Source organism: Ciconia boyciana, chromosome 8 (assembly GCF_034638445.1).
Source record: "Ciconia boyciana chromosome 8, ASM3463844v1, whole genome shotgun sequence".
In the NCBI taxonomy this organism is placed as follows: domain Eukaryota; kingdom Metazoa; phylum Chordata; class Aves; order Ciconiiformes; family Ciconiidae; genus Ciconia; species Ciconia boyciana.
The window spans coordinates 15,109,247-15,124,648 of record NC_132941.1 but is presented as its reverse complement, the minus strand read 5'-3'; the positions used below and the strand labels follow the sequence as shown (position 1 = coordinate 15,124,648).

Genomic DNA, 15,402 nt, shown 5'->3' with positions numbered 1-15,402 from the left:
TTCAACTTATATTTTCCTTTCATCCACTTTCTTTTCTGGGGTAAGCAAGGGGGAAGAGGCTGTCTGTCATTTCTCTCACAGTTCTTAAGTGCTGCTTTTGTGTTAGGAGAAGCTTTTCTTTTTAAAAAATATATCCAAAACAACCCTGAACAGTTTTTCCACCAACAGCCTCTTCATCTCTTGCTCCTGATGCTCCTATTTTTCAAAGACACTTTATTCCCTGTGTTCACCCTTCCACTCCCAAAATGGGAGAGAAGTCACACACACAAACTCTCTCCCTTAATCTGTCCCAACTCCATCCACTCCTGATTCTCTTTTCACATGTTACACGATCACTCAGCTGTACTTTAGGGAATCTCCTAATCGCCTCAGAGGAACTCTGTTCTTTATCCCTTTCCTTTCTCCCTCATGTTTGTGTAAGAATATAGCTAGAACAATTGTTAGGATAATTAACCCCCAATTACTCTTGTTTAATTTCAATTAAAAGACTGAAATGAAACATGTATGTATTTGTTCCAGTTAGCTGTTTCATAATAAGTATGTTTTTTATACAGACAGTCAGACAAAAAACTGAGCTTTTGTTAAGAGAGGAACTTCACACTAAGTTGTATAAATGGAGTAAACAGAAAAAGAGGGTAGGGTAAGAACTTGTTCCTCTGTAGGGTAAGAACTTGTTCCTTAATAACATCGGTGCAGGAAATGATTGAGCAAAGAGATTTTTATTATCCAGGACTGAAACAATCCTTCATTTATTTAAAGGAAAGGAAGGAATCAGAACACAATGAGATATTTTCCAACTTCTGGTTATCACCAGGAGGTTTCTTTGGTAATTATACTGTGGGTCCATAAAAAGTATGGTACCTTTTATCGACAGACAAGCACATCTCCATGTACAGAGTGCCTTTCAGTATCTACCCTATTTTGGCTGAAAGAAACAAACTTGTTCTTGCTCCCCTTCAGACCATTCCATTAAATGCCACTGCAGACACCTCTATTAACTGTTTAGCCATAATAGGGATATAAGTTTCAATTTTAACTTTTGCATAAGTCACCACAGCTAGACTATGCCCAGATTTTCTAGAATCTCTCTCTAAAATAGTTCCAAAGAGCTGAAAGAGCTAAAACTCTTCCCTAGGCCCTTATCATGTCACATTTCAATTAGCGCGACATCTGTTTCTCCAGCCTTAATATGTGAAATATGTTCATTTGCACTCCTTCTGTGTATTTCATTTTCAAAACCCAGCACTCTGTCTCATCCTTCTGTGTTTATCAGTTGTCTCACTCTTCTCTACTACTGTATCAACCAGAAGTTATTCAACTTGTCTTGGTTATTGATTGTACCTCCCTCATCAGTTATATCTTCAATTCTGAGAAGTCAGCTTCCATCTCTGGTTAGTCCAGAATATTGCTCTCCTTTTCATTAATTTTCAAGTCAGCCTGGCTAGGCTTTCTCTCTAGCCAATCATAAATTTGGAGAGGGTCTTTTTGTGAAGTTCATTATTCTTTTACAAATACATCCCTAAAACTCTATCATAATGCCTAAAAAAGTCTCAGCATGATTTGTACACCTTGTATGCCAAGATACTATCATAACATTAATACCATTGCACTATTTCACTGAACTTTGCTTTCTGTCTATCTATTTAGTTCTCTTGCATAATATTTTGCTACTTAACTTTTTGGGATGGTTCATATACCACGTGTCTTTAGTGTTCCTAAAACAACAGGTTCTCTTTCCATGATCAGAGCACTAAGTCTTTATCAAACTATGTCAATGTCATATTCTGTATTTTTAAGAATCTCTAGCTAGATTATATTTAAAATACAACTACTGATTCAGGTGTATTTCCTGTCCTTATTTTAATAAATCTGTGATTCTTAATTTTTATGGGGAAAGTAATTACTTACTGGTTCAAGACAGGTGTATACGCTGTTTTATCTTCATCTATGATGGTGACCATCAGAGTAATAAGCTGTGCCCAGAAATCCAAATTCTTTGTTGTTGGTCCCTGTTCTTCTTTAGCAACTTCTTGTTTCTTACCCTGTTAAAACAAGATTGAATATCTTTTATATTAGAGAAATTAGAGAAAATATTATGGGATTTCCACCTACAAATTATTACTTGGTTGGAAAGAGTGACATATTAAGACTCTTCAGGAATTTTGGACAAAGACTGCCTATCCAACTTAGAGTGGATTGTATGAGTGGACTGTACCTGGCTGTGGACATATATCAAAAAACAAACACAGTGCAAAGACAGCCAGATCAGCAAAGGAGATCAATAGAAACTTGATTTTTAGTGCATGCCCACACTTTAATTAAATACATTCTTAAATTCTTTGTTGTTCTGAAACTGAGTGCAGGTAAAATTGTCTGCTGAGGCAGAACTTTTATACCGTACACAATAAATACTGAACAAATCAATGATAAGGAACATTTCTTGTTTTGTTTTGGATTATATGCTGAAGTTATTGGGCCTAACAGCTGCTATGCTGTTCGCCCTAAATGAAGAAGTGGTTAAATTTCCCTTTATTTTTTAATAGCCAGAATAAAAAAGGATATTGCCCAAAGTATTCTGCACAGAGATTTTCCAGGGACTCATAGATTGACTGGCAGAGCCAGTGTGCGTTTAAGAGAGGCAGAGGAAAACACCACAAACTAGGAGGGGAAAAAAAAAATCCCTGGACACATAAAAATACTAGGAAAAGATACACAGGAATATCCAAAAGAGAGGTTTGTGAAGGTATTGCCTTGCCAAGGATTTTAAAGCTGTGAGCAAAACCAGTCTGTTACTCGATTCCCTTTTTATCCAGGGAAATGGGATTTTTGTATATTCCTTGTAAATGAAGAGGACTGCAACTAGTTTCACATCCAAAGCAGAGAACCTGAGATGCCCCATTACATTTTTGTAACAATCATGAGGAAGGACATCACACACTGATATATCAGATGGATTACCAACATGACTCTCCAGTCATTAATTAAAAGTTGGTAAGTAAAGCAGTGGTTTTTATTCCTCTTAACTAAAAGCCTGCCTTTTGCACCTTTTTATATAGTTATAAGTATGTACTAATATTCACCACTTACAAACATTTATTGAGAATTTTATACTTTTCAATCTCTCTAAAAGGTGCATTTACAGCTAGATTTTGTCTCTACAGTTTTGATTTATGAATTCTTAGTCTCCAGTCTCTTGGACAAAAGTATTTTTCACTTCTTTGCTCGACAGACGGATCATATTCCTTATCAATGTCCAATAAATGACTTCATCGCAGAGAACCAAATATGAAAATAAATATTTTTACCTCTGTATGGACACACACATACATACACACATAATTTCTGCCACACAGACGTATGTCTGCACATGCTAGGTCTCTTCTATGCAGCTGTCAGAGATAGAAAGAGGTATTTTCACTCAACTACTAAGTCATAAAAAATAAACATGCCTATTATCTTGCAAGTTTAAACATATATTCCGTGCACTTCTCATTTGTAATCCAAATATGACCACCTCAATGGACCCCGTATCTCTTTGAATAGATATGACACTATATTAGTGTCACAGTGAATTAATTAAATGTTATCTTAACCTCAATTAACTTTTATCTATTAACAGCATTTAGAATGGCAAAAAGAGAACTTCAACAACACTTAATTGAAATTGTTTTTGTGGTCACTGTGGAATATTTTAGAAAAGTATCATTAATCACACTGTTACACACTCAGCTGATCTACAAATGCTACGGCTTCAGTGTCTAAAGCAACTGAAATGAAGATGAGGCTCAGAAACAGTTATAATGGATGGTGTGACTAGTTCACTGGCAATTTACAACCACACATGCAAACAAGAGTGCTTTTCAAAACAGAAATGAATATTTGAGCATTAATGTCACTCACAAAGGCTTTCCATGCTGTACATTACCCTTTTATTAAAAGACCTTATTTCTATATCAAAGATTTATTTCTAATATACCTTTTTTTTCTCAGAAGCTAGTGCATGTTTAAGCCAAACCAACTGAAAGGCAGTTGTAGAAGACAAAGCCAGTTCACATTTAGTCCAGCACCTTATCCAAGAGCTACATTTCACAGAAGAAACCTGCAATGGCATGTAGCTGAGACAGCTTTTCATGATTGTGAATGTGAATCACAGAATGTGAAATTCTGTTCTTTAATATAGAGGGCAAAAAGTAATTAATTTACAAAGTAATAGTTGCACAAGGAGCTGCTTTCTACAAAATTCTCTGGCACAGAAATTTTTAAAAAATCAAGATGATATTTTCAAAATCCCCAGAGAAGGTATTTTTTAAATAGTCTCACATTAACAGATGTAGTTTTATGCTTTGAAATGAAAGCACATACTCTGCCCTTGCCCAGTTGTAATTTCCCTTCTTTACCCTAAAATCTAACTAATGGGTTAGAAATGCTCAGAATCATTCAAGCTGTTTTTACATTAATTGTTATTATTGCTGGCATTATTATTTTTTATGTGGTTTCTGGCAACAGATGCCTTCACAGAAACATAATGATGAGGTAAAACAATATTGGAAGTTCGATTACATTGATTAGTTGCAAACTTGCAAAACTGACAGAAGTTGTTCCATCTTGGAATAAAAATTAACTTGAAACAGAGCTATTTTCATATCAAAAAAATTTCAGTGACACAATTTGTTTGGCTTGAAAATGTTTCTATTAGCATAAATGAGAGACATAGTAAACTACATAACAGTGTAGAAAAAGTGAGTGGGAGGACAGCATCATACAATTATATTTTAATGTTTTCTTAGTGAAATTAAACTCCCTTTTAGAGGCACTGACGTTTAGTTTCTCTACTGCTTTGCTGAAGTCTGCTTTGGTGACGTGGGTTCACCATCAGTCTGTTGTGAACAGTCAGTAAGAATGCCCTCTTATTAAATGAAAAAACAAGTTAAGTTTTTCCTTCTCTGTGGTCTCAAAAGAAATTTATCTGCTCTAATTTTGTAAGTGTGATGATAATAGCTCATGTTTCAGTCTTGTGATTTGGTCCCATAACCAACCAGTTCTCAATAGTATGCATCCTTTCACTTTAGGAAATAATATCATATGCACTTACATGGTACAGTGTATTTACAGTCTATGCAGAAGTTGTGGAAAGGCCTTTTAAAATGCCAAATTAGATTAGTTTGTACATAAGCAAAGTATATGCTTACAACAATTTACACACACAGAATTTCTGGAGTATAAAAGTGGTTAACTATATAGTCTATTAAGTGGAAAAAGCTTATCTTGATAATGGTAACTTTCTTTTTCACTCAAGTTATATCCATTAGAGAGAAACTGCAGTATAAAAACATGAACTAAATACCTGATATACCCAGTTAGTGCCACATTGGCACAAATACAGTGACAAGATATATGAGCCACTGAATACTGCTTATCATTACAGCGGATAATACTGATAATGAGATTTTAAAAAAATATATGTGAAAAGGTCAGAGGAACATAAATTCTCAACATATCAAGATGACAAAATCACTAGTTAACAGATACTGTTGATGATTCATGACTTTTTAAGAGAATGATTTTCTGAAGTTGCCGGTCTTTCTTTTTTGGTGGATACATAATTCACTGAACAAGCTAAAATCACAGATTGCTTTCAAGGAAGAGAGAGCTTTCAAAGAGAGCTTTCAGGAAGTATTGATAGGAATGAAAGTTTGCCAGTTAGCAGAATCACTTTCTTTTCCACCAGCCTTTTCACTTAGGAAAGACTACTTAAAATATCTTGAACCTCTGTAATGTCACTTGGGATGGTAACACTGTCCACATGCACAGAACTGTGAAATGCCACAAGAAGATACTGTAGTAGATCCTATACTTAAAAGCTCAATAACTAACTGGCCAAAGGCAGAATAGTGATATTCCTAAAAGACATCCGCTAGCAGGTCAAACAAACAACAATAATACCAGATGATGTCTCACCATCGAGACATGACAATACAGGTTTTTATATGCTCACATTAATTGACTTGGCTACTTCTTGTCTTTAGGATGACTCTGAAGTTGTAGCACACCATACAGCCTTTACCATACAAAAATGTCAAGCAACAACATGGAAGTGGCAAACTTAAATAATGAAATACTTTAGAAAAATGGACTACATGAAACAGGAGTAAATGTGATTGCTTGGGTTCTAATGAATATAGCTGTTTGCCTGATTCTGCTTTAAAAATCATACATTCTCATTATGTTTCTCCAAGATGACGCAGCTCAGGACTGCCAGAAAGGGAAATTTTTGATCATTATACTGAAGTTCACTATTACTCATTTCCGATCACTCAGAAAATTTTATGAAGCAATCTGTTGCAATTCTAGACACGTAATTAGATTTAGATTAGGAATGTATTGCTAAGGATCCTAGACTCCAAATGTTTCTTTAATTAAAATCTCTTTGCTCATATAAAATCTCTTTGATTTTGATCTCAGCCAATGCCCCTGACTTATACAGAAGCTATATCCAGTGAATTTACTCAGTGGATCATCAGGTATTAGATTTTATGATGCATTCTTAAATTGTGTGTCTTTTTACTAATTCTTTGTCACAGGGAATGCTGTCTTTACTGCTAACAGACAGTTCTAAGTAAATTCTTACAACAGTATGTTAACACTAGTTAAAGACATGTGAAAACTTATTTGGAACACCTGAAATAGGGTAAAATCCATACAGCAGCCAATGCCAAGAATGACACTGCCTTCAGTGGTGATCCCACATCTGTTGGAAAATAAAATCCCAAGGAGCAGCATAGGACTAACATAAAATACAATTAGTTCCTCACTTTGTGTCAATGTACTAAGCTGTTCTGAATAAAATTTCAGTCAGTTTCAGAGAAAAGAAGTTCCAATTATTTTGTAGAGCTACAGTAAGTTAGATGTGCTTGCCTGGACAAAGCTGTCTTAATTCATTTTTGGACAATTTAGGAATCCAACTGAGAGATAACCTAATGGATGTTTCTTCATGTATTTTGTAGTACACTTTGTTACAGCATATTCCATTTTAATGAGAGCATCATAATTCATTTGGAAAACTAGATAATTGCAAACACCTTATCAGTAAAGTATCATTAAAGAGAAGTCATATTATTCACTTAAGATTTACAAACACAGGAAATACTGCGGATTCTATGGCTTTTTTTTTAATGCAGGATCCAAACTAGTTGATTTATAACTATTTGTATTTTGCCATAGAATACATCAAAATCAGAAAGAGGAAGTGAGTAAGAGGAATTTTTCATATGATATGTATCAAAATAAATTCTTTACTTGCACTAAATCATGTTTTTCTCAATTTCCTTTTACTATCAATTTCCTAGTCACCTCAGCTCATATGCAAACAATGGATCATGTGGCACAGAGGCACCAAAACCAGATGCTGGAATTTTGATATTCTCTTGAAAAAGATACAATGTAGAGGGATTTTGCTGAGTTTAAGAAAAAAAAGGCTAAACTGTTGACAAGCAAACATATTTTGCACTCTGGAAAACTGGCTCACGGTGGAGAAAGCAATCTCAGGCACAGTGTGAAACAGGATTAAAATCTACATCTGTATTACCCTGAGACAAATCTGTAAAGACTGGTCTGAGGAACACAGGGCTTTCAACTTCTCTCATCATTGATTTTACTGGTTTGTAGGACAAATGTCTGGGTTTATGTTGCTTTGTTTTTATTTTATGTTCTGTGCTATCAATACACAACATCTGTATGGGTGCGACTTTGATAAATCCAGTCCTACGATTTCAGAAACTAATCTGCATGAAGACTATGTCTGATGCAAGCCCCAAGCTAAGTTTCAGAATATCATATTTTCTATATAAATAATGGTAGAATGGAAACTGAATGGAAACTAAGGCAGTAGCCCTGATTAGTGTGAGGCTACAGAGTGCAACTTTATAGACCAGTCTTGGATGATGAAGTACTTCTGTATTTTTAAACTGCTCAGTTAATATTATTTAATTTGGAAGAGGTTAAGAATCATCAAGGAATACACAATATGCACTATATATATATAACATACACACACATAGACATTTATATGTATTACACACACCTATTTTTATAATTATTATTTTTTTTTTACTTTATTTTTATGTATGTAAAGAATGGAAATTTGGCTTTACAGCATTTACAGCGTTACAGAGAGGCTAAAGCCAGAAAGTGTTTGCAGACACCCAAAATGCATTCAAAACATGTGAGGGATTTCACTGAACCAGTACCCCCTGAGCAGTGCTATTGCATAGTAACTCCTAAACTGTTTTCATATTTGAAACAGAAACCATATTCGATGTATCCTTCTCCAGTACCAACTGAAATGGAATGGAATCCTTTTGGATAAATTCTAATTAAGATTCTTCACTCTTTTTCTTTGAGGACTGGTGCGTGAAAGGAGCCGATCTAATTGTTCTACCCATTCAGGACAGCGTAACATGCATAGCCCCTCTGGAGCGGCAAGCCAAGTGCTACTGTGGTTTGATTTGCCCCACCTTCCCAAAAGCACTATGCTTATGCAGGGAATAGGTGGAGAAAGACCTAGGTGAGCCCCTCACTTATTGAAAGCTCTTTGCAGCAATCGGCGTAACCTTCCTACTGCCCTGAAATACCTACACTGCAATATTTTTAAGAATGTGGAAGTCTAATTATAATAATACCCTGCTCTCTGCAACATATCTACATTAAAGGACAACTGTGGTAGAGAAAGAAGGATTCACAATAACATCATGCATATTTTAAAATTTATTTATTATATGTTATATACTGTATATCATGTATTTTATATATGATATGTTGTATAATATATATTACAAATTGAAAGGATAGAAATGTTGCTCTTACTTTGGAAAACTGTAAAACACAGCATTTCAAGTTTTAAGAAAATCTGTCAACCACTGTAGGCCCCTTGCTTTTTAACTGTGTAACATGCATACTTAACACTTTGAAGGTCATAACAGACAGAACAGTCTACAAAGGACTATGGCTCAAATGCTATTGCTTACAAGGTTTTAAATTCAAATCTACTTGCTAGAGAAAGAAGAAACAATGATGTTTTAGACCAGGCACATACAGCTTCAGCAAGATAAATCAGAAGTTTTCTGACCCAATGGGCAGAAGGGTAGCTCTCCCTAACACTCTCTCACAAGCTCTGTCTCCTAATCTAAAGTCACAGCAGTCAAGACCACTGTATGTCCCATACACTTTGTACCCTGCATATTACACTGGGACTCTGAGCTCACCATTGCCACAGGAGAGACATCTTAAGGTTATGATAGGTATTTCCATGAAAACATCAGTGCAGTGATAAAGCAGCAAAAAGAGCAAATCAACCATGAAGAATTATCAGAACAGAGCACACAACAGAGAACATCCTTATCTCTCCATGGGGTGATCATATTTTGAATGTTGTGTACACATCTGGCCTGTCCCCTTCTCCTCGTCCTGAAAATAATACAGCAGAACTGGAAAATGCTCAGAAAAGGACAGCAAGGTTTATGAAAGACACAGAATGAGTTCCATTAAGGGAATGAATATATGAGCTAAAGTTTATATAGTTTATAAAGATTTTCCTTAGCTGGAAGTTTCTCAAGCAGTCTGCTTTGCTCACAATCAGAGACAGAATGCTGAGTCAGATGAATCTTTTGGCTGATGTGGCATGGCCAGTCTCATGCTCTTATCTTTTGGCCACAATGGGATCAGAAACACGAGGTGAAACGGGCAGAGGACAGAACTGAAATGCAGTAGTGAGGACGTTCGCTATTAGCATATTTTATTTGGAAATAGAAGTCTGTTTACAGCATGGATAAATACATGCATGGTCACGTTAATCTAGATAGAAAGGAGGCTGAAGTACTTTGGCCTCAGCTCATGTAATCAAGACGCCAGATGGTTTTGCATACCTGAATTGATGCCTGTCCTGTGATTGCTGTACTACTAATTACACCATAATCATCAACCTACAGGAAGTTTTTCACAAACTTAGATGCAGAAATCTGTGTGTGCACATTTCTCAGAATTGTCAGTGTTTCGCTCAATTCCAAGTCAATGTTTACTGACAATCAGTTTGGAGCTGTATTATGGAAGGTCAGATTTCAATGTGCAATTGCTTTTGCCAGTATTCAGACACAAACTGGACTCGAAGCAACTGCATACAAATATTCAAGTTTTCATATCCTCATAGCTACAGGACTCAGTAACACAGGAATCTGAATACTGGGCATTCCACTCAAGCTTATATTGTTCTCTGGGAATATTAGGATAGCCCATCACATGGTATAAATAATTAAATAATAATGATCAACAAAGAATCAAAGCAAACTGTTTGCAACGAGCTATCATCTGAACTACTTTTAAAAACACTGAGTATGTTCGCAACTAAAGGGGCTGGATTGTGAATTAACTGCAGTCTCACAAAAATCAATATTGATTAGACTTTTGTTGCTTATGAGAAAATCTGTATTTAAGGCCTGGGTAAAGTTCAGGTTTATTTTGCTCATTGTTCTGAATTAATAACCAACCTTTACCAGCATTCAGATTTCAGCACTGAAAAATGTTTGGCTTTTTGGAGATCTAACATTAACTGACAACAGTTTACTGCTATGCACCTAGAGTTAATATTAACAGGTGAAGAGTATAAGGCTTTGGATAACAAACCAGTTTGTTTGTTCATCTCTTCTGATGACAATACTACTACCCTTCCTTACTTCAAGGTTGAAGGTCTGTGGCTTTTCCTACTTTCTCTCTTACCAGATCTCTGCTGCCAGTGGATGATGAGCTGTTCTCTTGACTTTCTAACCAGTGTTCTCAGACAAGATTCTAAGGAGCAATTTTATCTGTAAGAATTGGTCTTTCTCTGACAGAGAAGTCTCAGAATGGGGTTTGAAATATCACAGCAAAAATGCATCCTTCTGCTGTTCTAAAGTACTTTATCAAAGTTTTTCTGTTACCATGGCTAACATGCTGCCCATCAAACACAATGCTACAACATAAGGAGAAGTCTCTAAGTACCATCGGCATGCCAAATTTCAAGAAGTTAGAACCTTTTCAGTGCATCCAAAGCAGTACGTAAACATAACAAAGTGCCTCACAACAAGTATTACTTGGCACTGAAATTTGCATGCCTGAAAAATAGGACTCCTGGGGGTAAACAGTTTTCACTACTGCACAACTTTATTTCCCGCTTCATACTTTTGAATGCATTTGGAGATCACAGATCACATGCTTCATGATTCAATTGTTATAGTATTTCTATAAGAAATTAATAATCTACCAATTTTTTGTCATTTCTACTAAAGAAAAAGAGGTACACCTTCAAAAGCAACTAAGTGGCTTGGATTCCCAAATCCCAACTGGAAAAGTCCCAACAGGGACTCACAGATGAGTACAGCAAAACTGAGCCAGCTCTCAAAGCACAGGTCCATCCACATTCTAGTCTACAGCATCTTGTTAATACAGAGACTCTGATTCCCAAAAGCTAGGCTATTATTAGTACATTATCAGCCTGACCTAAGGTGCTATACCCTAAGCAGAGACAAATCGCAAGGGAAGAGCACTGTGCTGCTACAGCTGTGTAACACCTAGCTCCAGAACCAGTTAATCTGTTGCTAGCTCCCGGTCTTCTGCACCATGCTTCACTGCGATAACACACAGAACTGAGTAACAGACAAAGAAAAGGTCTCCAAAATCAGGTAGAATTTCAACACTATTCTGCTGAACAGGTGTCAAATATAGAGTATCCCAGTGTTTTTATCCAGTATACGGATGCTATCAGTCATGAAGTGATTTGTACTGATCAAGAGCTCTTCAGAGAACAGGAAGAGTTTGATTTGCGTTTTATTGGTTTCACTCAGTGGAGAAGACTGCAAAAAGAATTACTGAAGGAACTTCAGTCATCGTGAGCGTCAGCCAAGATTTCAAATTTTTTTTGTTTTCTTAAGAAAACAGAAATAGTGACATATTTGTAAATTGAGTCAGAAAGTTATCAAAGTGTTTCCTAAACTACTTTTTCAAGGCATTATTTTTTTCAACATAAGGCAGCTAGCTCTTCGCTCAGATCAGTGATAATTAAAAAGAGAAAATACTACATCTGCTGCATAAGGAATTAGGTACTTCTCATCAGAGTGCTTTGTCTGAAATAATGAGGACAGTAATATATGTGTCAGTAAGACTGTCAGGATGTCATGTTTTACTATCCATAGTACTCATTTGCTTTTTGTCATCAGCTGTTCTTTGTATTCTGGTATGAAACTGTAGCATGACATTTTTGCATATTGTTAGCATTTACCATGCTTCACCCCAGGAAATATTGCTGCTCCCCAGGGGTGATATTTTGCTGCAAGATATTTTCTTTACAACAGTGATTGTCTCTCTGACACAAAGGTAGAGATTAATAAAAAGAGGAACCGGGGATTGCTGAGCATACTTTGTGATTTACTTGTTACTGTTCTTATAGTGATAAATTTCCCCAAACTCCAGCTTGAGCACCCTCAATTTCACCATTCATTGTTCTATTTTCACCTCAAAACCAGACAGTTACACACATTCAGACATTAAACATATTTTGTAGAAATACTGTGGCAGGCATCTTGATAATTAGGTTGCAGGCAAAAGCAAATGCAGAAGGCGGTTAACATGAATTACACACAGAGATAGTATATGTAACATGCAGGAATCTACCACTTCTGGCCAGATGGAAATACTACTGTTTAAGTAGACTGCGTAGGTTCCACTTTTTCATAGCGTCATCCACCATATGACTCAGGCAAGAAATGAACCATGGTAAAACCCTGAGCCTGCAGTGGGCCTTGGCAGGGCAACAGCTGCCAGTCTTTCCCTTGAGTGAGAGCAGGTGGTGACCTACATATGAACCATTTCTTTTTGCTTTGGCGTTCATCCATTTCAGTTCTCACTCCTCACAGCTCAAATCTCAGCTGTGCAGCTAAAACGTGACCCTACCATGCTGCACCTCCCCCTGAGAGGAGGAGGCCTCATCTGATGGGGAGGCAAGCAGAGATACGAGAATGGTTAATGAAGGCCTATGGGTGGAATCTGGTGTAATCGAACTAAGGGGTTTGGACACAAAGCTAATGAAATGTTAATTACAATATTGGTTACTGCTTCATTATTGTAACAGTGATGCCACACGCCAGTCTGCAGTGCACCTGGATTCACTGGAAAACCTCCAGAGCTATAGGTTCCAACGAGCTGCATACTTAGCTGTTCCTAAGATTAAATGCACGTGCAGATATATTTGTAGCAAACTATAATAGGATAATGCAAAAGGCAGTTTCCTCGTACAATTACAGACTTGATACAAAATATAGGTAGTAATTTGAATTATTTTACTCATCTCTCTGTTAAAGCAAGATTAGTTAGATTATATTTCTCAGAATTGCCTCCCACCTGCTGTGAAACAGAAAGTTTTACTATCTGTTGTTAAGGTTATATGTGATTGTTGTTTGATTACTGTTAGTGATGAGTTATTTTGAACATGGTCTATTTATCTTAATTTTAAATTTTGCTTTTTGCACATTTTCACTAAAATTTCTTGTACTTGCTAGTGATCGTAACTCTACAGACACTTGTCTGCTTAAAGTTGCTACATACAAACTCACCTGCTGGAAATCTTGCTGAAAGAAAAAAGAGGCATCTAAATACAGGGAAATACAGTTAATTCAGTTTTCCAGCTGAGTGAATATTTGTGGATTTTTACTTCTTTTTTTTTATTTCAGGACTTCATATTGCTCTATCATTATGTGGAGTTGTGTAAGAGAAAAATAATTTAATGACATTGCTCATTCGTCTGTTAAAAAAAAAAATTTGGAGAGGCGTCACTTTAAACTTGTTTTACATTCTCTACCAACCAGAAAGGCTAAAATATCTCTGCATTTTTAAACCATCTACTAAAATAGACAGGCTAAACTATTTTATGAATTCACAGAAAAAAGTAGTGAAAATTTTAAAATACAGATAAGCTTTTGGAGGAATCACAATGCTTTGCAGAAATAAGCTTACTTCACTTTTAACTGTTTACTAAAAAGGCTAGCATCTGCTGATAAACTCTGCAGACTTATGTGATACTGTCCTGGTTTCAGCTGGAGTTAACTTCAGAGTTAATTTTCTTCCTAGTAGCTGGTATAGTGCTGTGTTTTGGATTTAGTATGAGAATAATGTTGATAACACACTGATATTTTAGTTGTTGCTAAGTAGTGCTTACACCAGTCAAGGACTTTTGCGCTTCCCATGCTCTGCCAGGTGCACAAGAAGCTGGGAGGGGGCACAGCCAAACTGGCCAAAGGGCTATTCCATACCATAGGATGTCATGCTCAGTATATAAACTGGGGAGAGTTGGCCAGGAGGCAGTGATCGCTGCAGCAGTGGCATCACTTGTTTTTCTTTCCCTGGGTTTTGTTCCTTTCTCCCTTTTGTTGTTTTCCTTTTCATTACAGTTTATTATTATTATTATTATTATTATTATTATTATTATTATTATTATTATTATTATTATTATTAATTATATTTATATGTGGGGTTTTTCCCTCTTTTTCCCAATTATTAAACTGTTCTTATCCCAACCCACGAGTTTTCTTACTTTTGCTCTTCCAACTCTCTCCCCCATCCCACTGGGGGGGAAGAGTGAGCAAGCAGCTGTGCGGTGCTTAGTTGCCAACTGAAGCTAAAGCACGACAGTCACCCAGTCTAGCAACAGCTCGTATTATATTTAACAGACAAGATCAAATTGTTGCAGAGTAAATGTTAGCAAGAAAACAGAACTGTTTATGAGGCAAATAGATGTGATATCTGAAGCTGCTCCTTCTACTAATTCATACTGCTACTCAGCTTGCAATATAATCTGTTGGAGAATAAACACATAGATGAGCACTCAGAGCGTGGGGTGCCTACGGGTGCTGGTGAGAAATTCTTATGTTCAAAGCTTGGAAGCTAGAGATAAGTTTTCTCACATAACAGGAATCCAACACTAGAAAATAAATTCTTGTTTCAGAAAAGTTGAATATATAGCATTTACTGCCTCTCCTAAATACAGGAGTTCATATTTTGGATTCAAGTGAAATGTGCTTTCAGATAAAATTTGATGTCTTATACCACATAGTATGACTGTTCTTATCTATTATATATTACACAGCTAAAGTGCATTTGCCAAACAACTTAATTCATCCTTTTCAAGGCAGGAATAGTTACTGAAATACCATTTTTTCAGTGTACCACCCAGAAGGTAAAAGGAAGGAACAAGAGGTAATGTGATAAAGCAGTGATGCTCCTTTTAGACAGTTGTATAATTTTGCAGATACAAATTTCTTAATTTTAACATTACTTATAGAATAAACTCTGGCCGTATTATAGAAAAAAAGCATTCTCAAGGCT

General features: G+C 36.1%; 1 protein-coding gene across 1 annotated transcript in view; it reads right to left on the bottom strand.

The window, feature by feature from the left end:
* The window catches only part of UNC13C (unc-13 homolog C), a 187,269-nt gene that overhangs the window by 74,120 nt on the left and 97,747 nt on the right, over positions 1-15,402 (bottom strand). Inside the window, exon 16 of the mRNA XM_072871143.1 lies at positions 1,909-2,042. Within this exon, the coding sequence (XP_072727244.1) occupies positions 1,909-2,042 (134 nt within the window). The remainder of the gene's footprint in view (positions 1-1,908; positions 2,043-15,402) is intronic.